The 11,568-nt window shown below is 38.3% G+C and overlaps 1 protein-coding gene across 1 annotated transcript; it reads right to left on the bottom strand.

The window, feature by feature from the left end:
* Positions 1-5,851: 5,851 nt before the first annotated feature.
* Positions 5,852-10,212, bottom strand: LOC113313537 (potassium transporter 11-like). The gene is made up of 8 exons (XM_026562330.1): positions 9,371-10,212; positions 8,901-9,126; positions 8,532-8,777; positions 8,171-8,221; positions 7,796-8,047; positions 7,538-7,705; positions 7,189-7,443; positions 5,852-7,063 (listed from the first exon to the last, which is right to left on the bottom strand). Exons 1-8 carry the CDS (start codon positions 9,509-9,511, stop codon positions 6,009-6,011), a joined length of 2,394 nt encoding a protein of 797 aa, XP_026418115.1. The 5' UTR covers positions 9,512-10,212; the 3' UTR covers positions 5,852-6,008.
* Positions 10,213-11,568: the final 1,356 nt, after the last annotated feature.

Raw genomic sequence — 11,568 nt, forward strand, 5'->3', positions numbered from 1 at the left:
ACAGTCACGTAAGCATCATCTTTCTCGTAAATCCATGCAAAAGATAGTATTATTCCATAAAATCTAGGTCATTATCTAACATACGAATAATAGAGGCAAGTATGGGGGTTACAAAAAGATAGTATTATTCGCATGATTAGAAAATAACCTTGCATAGAAACACATCAGGGAGAAAACATTGCTCGAATACTTAAAAAATAATTTGTAGAATTGCATACTTTGAAAATAACCTTTAGAAACAAATCTGTCTTTCCTTAAATGTACAGCAAAAAAACACAAAAGTAGCGAGATCCAATAAAGTTCAAACATATAGAAATAGAATGGAGCTAAGGGTCATTCAGAGGAATTTCATCATGTGAATGAATGTCTTCAATCTCTACAACAGGAGGAGAACTTGGAATAGAAGCCTTCGCAGACGGTTCAGCAGGGGGAAGGCTTCAGCATGAGGAATAGTTTCAGCATTTGGTACGTCAAGAAGATCACCGCCAACACCATTTCCCTCAGGTAGGGATTTCCTTATCACATATGACATAATCATAGTAATTATCAGGCTGTGGAATAGCTTCATTATCAGAAATGTCGAGAGGTTCAACTTCCTCCATAGGCAGCGAATTGGCGATACATATCCCATCAGCATAAGCCTTAGCCTGAAGATGAGCCTCACGAGCGACGTATTTCTGAGCATTCTTGACATAAACCCTCATCAACTGCTCAATATATATTTGTCTCCTCTCTGCCCTATCGCGAGAAGACGAAAGCATAGGAGCAAGATCCCTAACATCCTTGCGGGATTTAGCCAAATCAGACCTTAGATTTGGACAAGGAGTTGGTTGGCCTTATCAGAAATTACGGAAATAAAAAATGCTAGAATTAGCTTAGAAACCACAAAGCAATACAAAAGAAGCAACATTCGAAATAAAATAAAAATATAATTAAAGGTAGTCAGCTTGGTGCGACTACCTTCCATCTGAGAAATATAATACTGAGAAAGGGCCAAACTACTACTTCTCATAACCTCCAAGTGCTTATTATAGTCATCACCTATCAAGCCTTCAAGACGCGAGCGAATCTTATTCTCATCCTTAACAAGAGAGACATGTTTCTTCTTCAAGATATCATGCGAGCTTTCCAACCGAGTGTGTTGTTCACGAAGCTTTTTCATTTCGACAGTCATTTTTACCTTGCTATTTATAATCTTTTCACTCTCTAAGGACACTCTCCTTATATCTCGGTCATATTGATTCCTCAGAGTACGGAGAGATTCCTCTTGCTCAGTATAGCTTCGTCGAAGGGCGAGGTATTGATGAGTATAACTCGTCTTCTCCTTCAAAAGGGATTGATTCTCTCCCATAAGGGAGCGATTTTTCTCTGATAGAGTTTGATTACTTAAGTCAGTGTCATATAAAAGCCCAGAAATATGGGATATATGGGATTTCAGGGAATCAAACTGAGTGCTAAGGCCATGATTTTCATTCTTCAAATTATCAATTTGATCAACTAAGTATGAGCGATCACTGAGCAGTAGATTCAACTGATGTCGCAGCTCTTTATTCTCTGCACTAGCATCCTCAGCAGAATGTTGGAACTCATGTCTCTCCATAACTCGCTTTTGGCACAAATCTATATGTTCGCACGAACAGAGGCAAAGAAGGGAGAAGGTACCAACGAATAAATAGAAAGAGCAAGGTGTAATGGAATTACAAATGAGTAAAAGGAAGTAGGATATACCTCTAAGTTCTTGATTCTTGCTGCGAAGTTTCTCGGTTGTAACCTCCCCAACACTAGGCATTCTGACGGGTAAGTTCACGAATTGTAGAGCTAGACTCTGCAAAACCTTCGGCTTGAATAAAGCGACGACCGGATTCCAAGCAATCAAAGGCAGCATTCATGGATGAGTCCATTTGAGCGAAAATCTCGCTCCTATCCGATTATCCAAAGAAGAATTGCCCAACAGTTTGATAAGAGACTCGCACAAACGAAGTTGAGAAGGGTCATTGGAGGATGAGCGTGCGAGTTGAACAATATCAAGAGGAGGCACAACCCCTGAACCAGCAGCATCAAAGGCATCAACCTCAGGAATGGAAAATTTCGCTTGAGAGAGAGAGGTTGTGCGAAGAGGAGAAGTAGTCAGAACATTGCTCATGGAAAAAATAGCAGCAGCAGCATCCAAAAGAGAGGAGATGGAGTGATCCACAGATACGGGAATAGCCAAAGGAGTAATAATAGGAGCGTCTAGCATAGATGCAACAACTTCTTCAGTAGTACAAGTTATGGCCTGAGTCACCGAAGCTAGTTCCAGAGAGGTAGAAATTGTTGGTGGAAAAGAGAAGAGAGGTGGCGAAGATGAAAGAGTAAGATCCTTACAGGGATTCTCAGTTGGAGAATGAGATGATGAATCGGCGATGATGTTCGCTGGAGGGGAGATGAGAGACGATGAAGATGTGGTAGTAGTCACCTGATGGGAAGCGGCCATACCTGCCCGAACAATAGAGACAGTCTCACCAGAGGGAACTTGTTGAGCAGAACTGGATTTCTTTTTGAAACACGGGAGGGTCATGCGAGTATCAAGAGCAGGAGGTTGTGTACTCCTTTTGGGATTCTTCTCTTTCTCTTTCGCATCAGCCTGCGAATCACAATGTAGATAAGAAACAGAGGCAATAATATTGTTTAAAAGGAATAAGGTGTTTCTTACTACCTTGTCATGCGAAGGCTTCCTCTTGAGAGATTTGTCATTTTCGCTTCTTGAAGAGGAGTTAGGGTTTGGAACGGTGAAACGAGTTCCAGTGGAAGCTTTTTTGCTGCAACAATACCAGTATGGGAGTTATGAATAACCATAACAGAAATAATAACGGATGGAAAACAGCAGCAGATCAATAATGGCGGCTCACAGTTACAGACGACAACAAAAACAAGACATACCCAACAAAAAGCGTAACAAAAGAGATAAAACGAACCTTTGAGGAGAATCCATTGAGTTCAAATGCTAACGGAAGAAAAGAAAGAAACTGAGGATTTGAAGGGGAAGGTTCTGTGAAGAAGGAAAACTAAAAAGAAAGTCTCTCTCTCTGAAAAGGGGTTAAATAAGGAAGAAGACAACCGGATGTACCAAGTAAAAGGGGATGACGTGCCAGTGAAAACTGCAAGAATGAGGACGTGTAAACGGTTACACGGAAAATCCGGAAACTTGTCGGTTAAGAGAGAAGATGAAAAGTTGATGAAATGCGAAAAATCGCATGAAGGGTGCTAAGAAGATAATAAAAACAGTTCTCTCATCGCTCTTTCCAAAATAAAGATCAATAAGAGAAGAGTCAAAATGTAGGGGTTAAATACCGCACGCGTGAATAATCGTGCGAGAGAACTGAGTTACTAAGGGGCGAATGAAGTTCGCACATAGCATATCTTAAATGACGGAATCAATGACGTCACAAAGTCACGGCTAAAGTGTGAGAGCTGTACGAAGTTGAGGAGCACGTGCGAGAAGACCAGATATATGGGTGCGAAGACATCGCATGCTGGATCCGAAAATAGGGGCTTTGTTAGCTGTCCTCCACTATGTAAAATCCATATATATAGGACCAACCACCCTTGTGGTAGAGAGAGATCTTTCGGAGAGTGGACAGTGGAGATAGAACTTTAGAAGAGAGAAAGTTATTTGTTTCCCAAATTAGGATTCTGTTTATCATCTTTATATTGATTTCTACACTTAATAAAATTATTGCTTAGTGTTCTTCATAATGTCTTTGTAGTTTGATATATAGATTATTTAAGGGGCGTAGAAGTAGGATTTTCTACTACTACACCAAGTTTAGTTCACCATATGCATCTGACTGTTTCCGTCCATGGAATAGAGAGCAAAAGATGCCCATCATCAAGTATGTGACAAGAGTCACAAAACCTCCTCAGTCATTTTTCAAACTCAAACTATCTAATACAAAGAAAAGAAATCATATAGATTAAATACATGGAACAAGATGGACCAAATCTCGCGTGTTTTATAAAAACACCCAATTCTGAGAAACAAACAACAAAACAATGTATATACTATTATAAAAACACCCTTCAAATATATTGATGTTGCTCAGTTATTTGATGCCATAATGACTTTATTCAAAAAAAAAAATTATTCATGAAAATGCCAAAACAAAATTGTACTGCCAATACTAAAACAAAGTATGAAAACATAAGATATTGCCTTACCCTTACATCAGACTGAAGACGAACCACGCACGCAAACATGGTGTGTATATGATTCTGCTGCTGGCTAGCTACACACGGAATGGCGACAGGCTTTCAACAAATGTAGAATATATAAAAGGGTGGTAAGGATAAGAACCCATGTCACCAAATATAATAATCAATTTGAAAGTCTTCGTTTTCCTGTTGTAAGAATAAACACAGGGAGACTTTATTGTTGTATGACCAAAAATACATATCAAGATTATGAAGTCTGATGATCCAGGAAGGGGATAAATATTGATTTCTGCATAACTCAAAGCAACAGGTAACTCGATACTTTCTTCGGTCCAACTCATTATGTTTGCATTCTCCTTGTTATCATCATATACATACAGCCTAATGATGTCAAAAGCCGGTCTGTTAGATATAACAAAGCACCCGTGCATTTCCAGTAAAACAGGATAAAACTTAAAATCTATACCATTATGACTCAAAAGATGAGACTGAGAGCGGCGAGGAGGAACAAAATCAGGAACTGGGATAACTCTGAACTTTTCACTTCCAAGATCAAATGCCACTATCACTTCATTCATGCTTGTGTCCATTTTAGCCAACTGTTCTAAGAAGGAAGGAAGACTTCGAAGATCTTTAACAGAACTCCTCCAGTAAATGGAGTTATTTGCGTACACAGACAAATCTTCAAAGCAGCATTGTGGGAGAGCCTCATAATCGGTTTTTTTCCATGTGTTGCTGCTGCCGCCTAAAGTAAAGACCTCACAAGCTACAAACTCTACTATTGTACCATCAGCTAGACTTTCAAGTACTCCCCAAATACAAATCACTTTGTATTTCTTGGCGGTAGAGTCGAATCCAAAAAGATAAGTTTGGAACTCATGAGTTGAACGTGAATCATAACCTGGTTTTCCCTTGAATTCCATCAATGAAGTTGGTCTGCTGCACTCTTGTACCACTTGGCGAGTACTAAAGTTGTATATGGTAACAACATTAATCAAATTCTCAACTATACCGAACAATCCATCTACCTGTCCGATGATATCATCATAAATCAAATTATACGATTCCCTCTCTGATAAAGTGTGCATCACTGTTGTTGTTAGTCCACCTTCCGATAAATTGGCCATCAAGTAACGCTCCATCCTGAAGCTTGTTTTTTCGTATCTCGGGCGTTCAATTATCACAAGGAGACATGGTTGTTTTTTTGAATGATTAATCTGCAACTCATTCAGCCATGGATCTTGATTGATTAAGAAATTCCAACGTTTACAAACACACTTAAACCTAATAATTGTTTTGAGTGGTAACCTACTGATAATCTGAATCTGTATGGCTTCGTCGAGATGAAAACCACTACCACTACTGTTTTTGTTCTTCCTCCTAATACTTTGCCATTTACAAAAGATTTTGTTTTTGGTGGTTAAGTAAAAAGGTTTTTTGGCTCTACTTCTCAGTTTCATTTTGTAATCCTCCATGAGAAATGAAATCGTAACCCTAACAAATCTGGAGGAAAAAAACGAAAGGAAGTTCTTAGTATCAGAAATCACAAACTAGGGTTTAACATCCGTTACATACCGAATCGAGAGCCGCATTTAATTCAGAGAGGCGGAAATCCCAATAAGATATAAGAAGGTTCTAGACGTCTATTCATGGGCCTGGGCTAAAAATTTGCTTTATTCATTTTGTTTCTTCAGATTTTACAACAGAATAGCAATTGCCAAACCGAAGTGATAGATTACTGCTACTGATCTGAGAAAAGAGTTTAAAATGAAGTACTAATAATACAACTATTTTTTGTCTATGAATCTACATTTATATCATACATAGAATATTTGGCCGACGTTCAACAGACTCTCATGAGGTACATGGAATATTACACTATTCTCTCTGCAAACCCTCTTCAAGAAAGCATAAATGTAATCGATCGATATCTTCTTGAGGAATTTCGAATCTCGCCTTGCTCTTACTATCGTATTCCCAAGTATATGCACTACACCTGCATCCCTGCAGCTTTTTAGGTACTCTGTCTCATCCAACTCCGACTGGTAACTTGTCTGCCCAGCTGAACTGAAGAAATTGCTTGCGGCTATCAGTGCTGAAGCTTGCGCAGGTATAATGCCGTCGTCACCTGATGAAGTCATAGTGCTGTCCACATTCAGAGATATCATGTTCCGGTTCTCGGTTAACTGGGAATCCCCGGACCTAACTGTTTGCTGTCCATATAAACTGTACTCATCTGAATCTGAACACCCTTCCATCATTGATTCTAGTCTAACAAATAAGAAAAGGTTTTCAAAGAGCTTTTTCTCAAAATCGTCGTCTTTCTTGTGGAGATCCTTATAACCATACCTGGCCACGCACCGGAACATGTGGAATTCCTTGGGTCCAATTCGCTTTACAAGGAACCGTTCTTCTTGAGGTACTGTGTAGACGGGGAGATACTTCACGCAGACAAAAATTACAACCGAGTGAATTGCAGGGAGATTTGTGATGAAGTGAGAGAAGATGTGAGGAACTCCACTTGCTAATTCAGTGTACACTAGTCCAATACCTGGGACCCGTACTAAACCTAGGCTCGGTCCCAAACCGAGTATCCAAGCCATTGATACTTTACTGTGCAACTCAACTTCGTAACGCTTCACTGTTCCATAATGCCACACGTACATGATGATAAAAAAAACTACAGCTATCACAAGAGGAACCCAACCGCCTTGATCTATCTTTAAAAGTACTGCTGAGAAATAAGTGCACTCCACGATCAATGATAAGACAGTGAAGATCACAACCAGAATCCAGTGACTCCGCCATACCAGTAACATTACAAGTATCATAAGAAATGTCGTCACAAGCATAACTGTAACAACTGCTGTTCCTGTTGGTGGCCAAATACAAAAAATTATTCATATGTTAAATTCTGAAACCTCTGATTCCCACATGAAGGACGCTTCTCGATAAGGAGGAAAAATGCATGGAAAGAAAGGCAAAATATAAACTCACCATAAGCATTTCCGATCTGGCTTTGGTTTCTAAATCCTACGGTAACACCAATGCACATAAGCATAAGAATCCAATTAATATCGGGTATGTAAATCTGCCCAAGGAATTTCTTTGATGTATGAACAACTTTCACCCTTGGGAAACAACCAAGTGCAAGAGCCTGCTTGATTATTGAAAAAGTCGCAGATATAGTGGCCTGACTTGCAACAATAGCTGCTCCTGTTGCGATAATAAACACTGGCCAGTATATGCTTTCTGAAAATTACCAATCAGAGGTTAATCAGATAAGAACTTAACCTGCTGCAGGTAATTGCTTACAAAATTTCATACACGAGAGTTCGGGAGAGACGTGGTATGGAACGGTAGAATGCATCAATCACATGGTCCTGATTTTTGATGATGTAAGCAGCCTGTCCTGTATAAGCCAATAAAAGGCAAGGGAACACGAGCATCGTGAAAGCTAGTTGAACAGCCGATACAGGAAAATGGGCTAAGTCAGCAAATAGAGCTTCTGTCCCTGCAAAGATTACGTATATTCATTAGAATTCATCGAGTTTTTGCCTGTAAAACATATCCAAATATGTGAAGAATGGTTAAGGTTACTTACCAGTGATACTAAGCATGATTCCTCCAAGGGTTCTCCAACCTCCTCGTCTGAAGTATCTATAAATATAGACTGGAGAGAAAGCTTTTAGAACTGAGCTATCGTATTTCCATATATTGAAAGCGCCAATGCCTCCAATTAAAAGAAACCAAAGTAGGACAATTGGAGCAAAGAGCCATCCAACTCTATCGGTTCCATAATGCTGCATGCTGAACAAGCCAACTAATACGACAGCCGAAACAACTATCACTACATCTGCATAGAAGAAACCAAAACTATCACCCATCTTTCCAATGAAGAAAACAGTGATCAAAGAGAATAGAAATTGCTCAGCATAAAAACATGTTGTATAGTCTTAGTATCAGGATTGAAAGGCACCTCCGCTCATATTTGGGTGATCTACCTTGATCCCTCCAACAGCCGAAAGAACTGAAAGAACAGTAGTTACTTACTAGTTAGTGTAATGAATCTTTTTTTAATTTTCTGTTTTAGAGTTGTCAAAGAGAGCTCCATTAACATTCTAATAAAAGGTCATGCGACTGATTATGTAATCGGGCAGAAGAGATTTTAATCAAACATAAAGGTTACTTGCTGACACAAGGGAAACAAAGAACGTAGCAAATGCAACTAACTGAAAGAATAAATGCTACCTTAGTGTGCTACTACTACTATGACTCATAACTGGCAATGAAATCAAACACACAAATATGTTGTTGCTAAAGCAAGAACGGAATCAGACCTGATATGGCTGGAGTTAAGATCCCGTCTCCAATGACCATGCACGTCCCAACAAGGACAAGAATCAACAGTAAATTTCTCCTTAATGCTGTCGCTTCCAACCATCTCTTGGTCTTAGCCGCAAAAGATTTCTCATGGAATATATGACGACTGTACGTTGTTAACTGCTCATCTGTCCGGTGTTGGTTCGGAATAGTATTCACTTTTGCATGTCTACATAGTAGTGAATAAAGAGCAAACGTTCCACCTGCAACATAGTTAGACGACTTTAATCATATACATAATCTTTGACCCTCTCAACTCAGACTCTTTCCAAACAAAAATAAAAAAACAGCCACAGGGAAATACTAGTTGATATATGAATATTCACCTTGACCATTGTCGTTCGCCCTTAACACAACAAAGACGTACTTGATGAGTGGAATAAGAGTAAGAGAATATATAATCAACGATAATGCTCCTATAACATCCTCTGATTCCTTGATTCCATCAGGAAATGTATTATAAAAGACATACAAAGGAGATGTTCCCAAGTCTCCATAGACCACTCCAAGACTCTGGAATGCTAGTCTGAAAACTAGCAGCGAAGAAAATTTCTGCACAAAAGTTAAACAAAAGCACCATCAACACTAAGACTAAGTTTTAGACCCCCAATTCCCAGTTTTCGACTAGTCTGCAACCCAATTTACTGATCAACAGACAAAGACCCAATAACATGAACTATGGATCAATCAAAATTTGGTGTACTACTAGTGTGATTTAGAGTGTCCACAAATGATTCTACAGTGATTAATAAAGAGGAACAAAAAGAAGAAAAGGGGTTGGTGAAACGAGTGATACCTTTTCTCTGTACATATTCTTGAGCCTTCCAGCTTCTTCTTCCATGGGCTGATCAAGTTTCTGGTCTAAATCCCACATACTTCCTCTATTCTCAGTACTTTCTTCATCAATTGGTGGTGGTACTGAATTTGTTGTCTCCATCACCCAAAACTTACTTAAAAATTCCCTCAAAATCCAAAATTGAATCACTACTGGTTTGATAAATGAATTGAAATTGAAACTGAAGCAAACAAACCCATCTTCAATTATTGATTCTCCACTGAAAATTGAATGAAATGAATAAACTTATTATTGTTTACCACAAAATACTATTCTTCTCCTGCTAGAAAACAACAGCTGAGGATAAAATCTGGGTTTTCATTTTTCTATTTTTTCCCCAGAAATCTTAGCTTTAAATTACAAAGTGGGTCCAGCTTAAAATGGAAAAATTATCGATTTACATATAAAACACTAATAAGGTTAAAAATCTTGATAACTACATATCACTATTACACAGAATCCTCCATTAACAGACCTCAACAATGAATACCCAGAACCAAAATTGAGCTAATTTACAGAAGAAAAGGATTGACCAAATCTATATATGAATCTCTTCAAAGTCTAAAGAAGAAAGATCAAAATCTGAGACTAGAAAGAGAGAGACCTTTTGTGGAATCTAAAAGATTTAATAATAACAAGAGATTGATTGTAATAATTAGTGTGAAGAAAAAGAGAGGGTCTTGTTAAAACGTGTGTGTAGGAAGGAAGAAGAAGAAGAGACAAAAACTAGTTGTTGTTGTTTTGTTTCTGTTGCCATTAAAAAGTTAGTCAGTACTCTCTCTTCTTCCTCTATTGTTATGTTATTTTCATCATTTTCATTTTCATTCAAGTTTTGTTTTTTATTGGTGCTGCTTGTGGGTGAATGCATTAGCGTTAAACAGGGGTGTAAATCCCCGGCCCAAAAACTAAGACATGCTGAGATGGCCACGCTTAATATTTGCGAGCCTCTAAAAAAATTCATCCCGGGCAAGCCGGGTAAATGTAGGTAATTTGCTACTCAAAGTCCGCTCAAAGCCCGCTTTTTATACGGGCATGTCAGATCGGACCGGACAGGCCACTGTTTTGATTTTTTTTTTTAAAATTTAAATTTTCAGATGGATTGTATTAAATTTATTTTGTTTTAATAGAATCATAAGTGATAGTACTATTTTATATTTAAATTAGGATCACAAACTTCTTATTTTAGCATATAATAAATAATTAATTAGAATATAATAAATATTCTAAATAAGAAAATTTATTACCATTAATGTTTTGAAAAGGTTAATTATTAGTAAAAATAATTATATATTTTATTTTTCTAGATACCCAATTGACAATTATAGAATGGTAACTTTCAAGTCTTTTTAAGAGGATACTAAATGATTGATGGCATATATAAAGCTTTCAGACCGGGCATCATAATTAATTGCAAAGTCAGAGCCCGCCCAATAAATTAATTCGGGTCATGCCAAACGGCCCGCGACGGATCATAACAGGCTTTGGGCTCCCTTTGGATACAGGCAGGCTCAGACGGGTACAGGCAGGCCGAGTATTTTCGGGTAGTATTTACATTCCTAGCGTTAAATGAGTCTAATTAGTGAACATTCAACCGCGTTTAGGCCCTTAGGCCCATGTTTTGTCGTACCCACCCATAAGGGCGGTATCGGCCGTATCATATCACGTTGACGCTTATACAAGATCCTTAGTTTATATGGATCCATGGTTATTCGATATATATATATATAGTGTTTGTGTTGTATCGACTCGTATCGGTCGATAATGCTTGATACTGATAAATACGAAATATAAAGGCATATAAACATAAAAGCATGCTCAAATTTTGTTACCTGGTGAAATTCGATTTAAACACTTGGGCTCCGAGCAGACGTACATCCCAAGAAAGTCGTCCTGATGAAAGTGGAAATGAAAGTACATGTGGAGGGGGCAAGATTAGACTGCTAGATAAGGTTGTTTTGGCGATATCATCCCTGATAATAATATTGGTACTCAAGATCAGGTTTGCGGCGCTGCTAGACAACAGGATCCATATCTTTGACAACGCAACATGTTAGCTTTATTAGCTTGGCTATCAAGGTTATTCGAGATAATACGCAGTCTACGCATCCTCGCAATGAATCAAAATTTGGTAGTTTAAGACAACAAATGCATCCAATGTC

Source organism: Papaver somniferum, chromosome 1, assembly GCF_003573695.1.
Source record: "Papaver somniferum cultivar HN1 chromosome 1, ASM357369v1, whole genome shotgun sequence".
Lineage (NCBI taxonomy): Eukaryota > Viridiplantae > Streptophyta > Magnoliopsida > Ranunculales > Papaveraceae > Papaver > Papaver somniferum.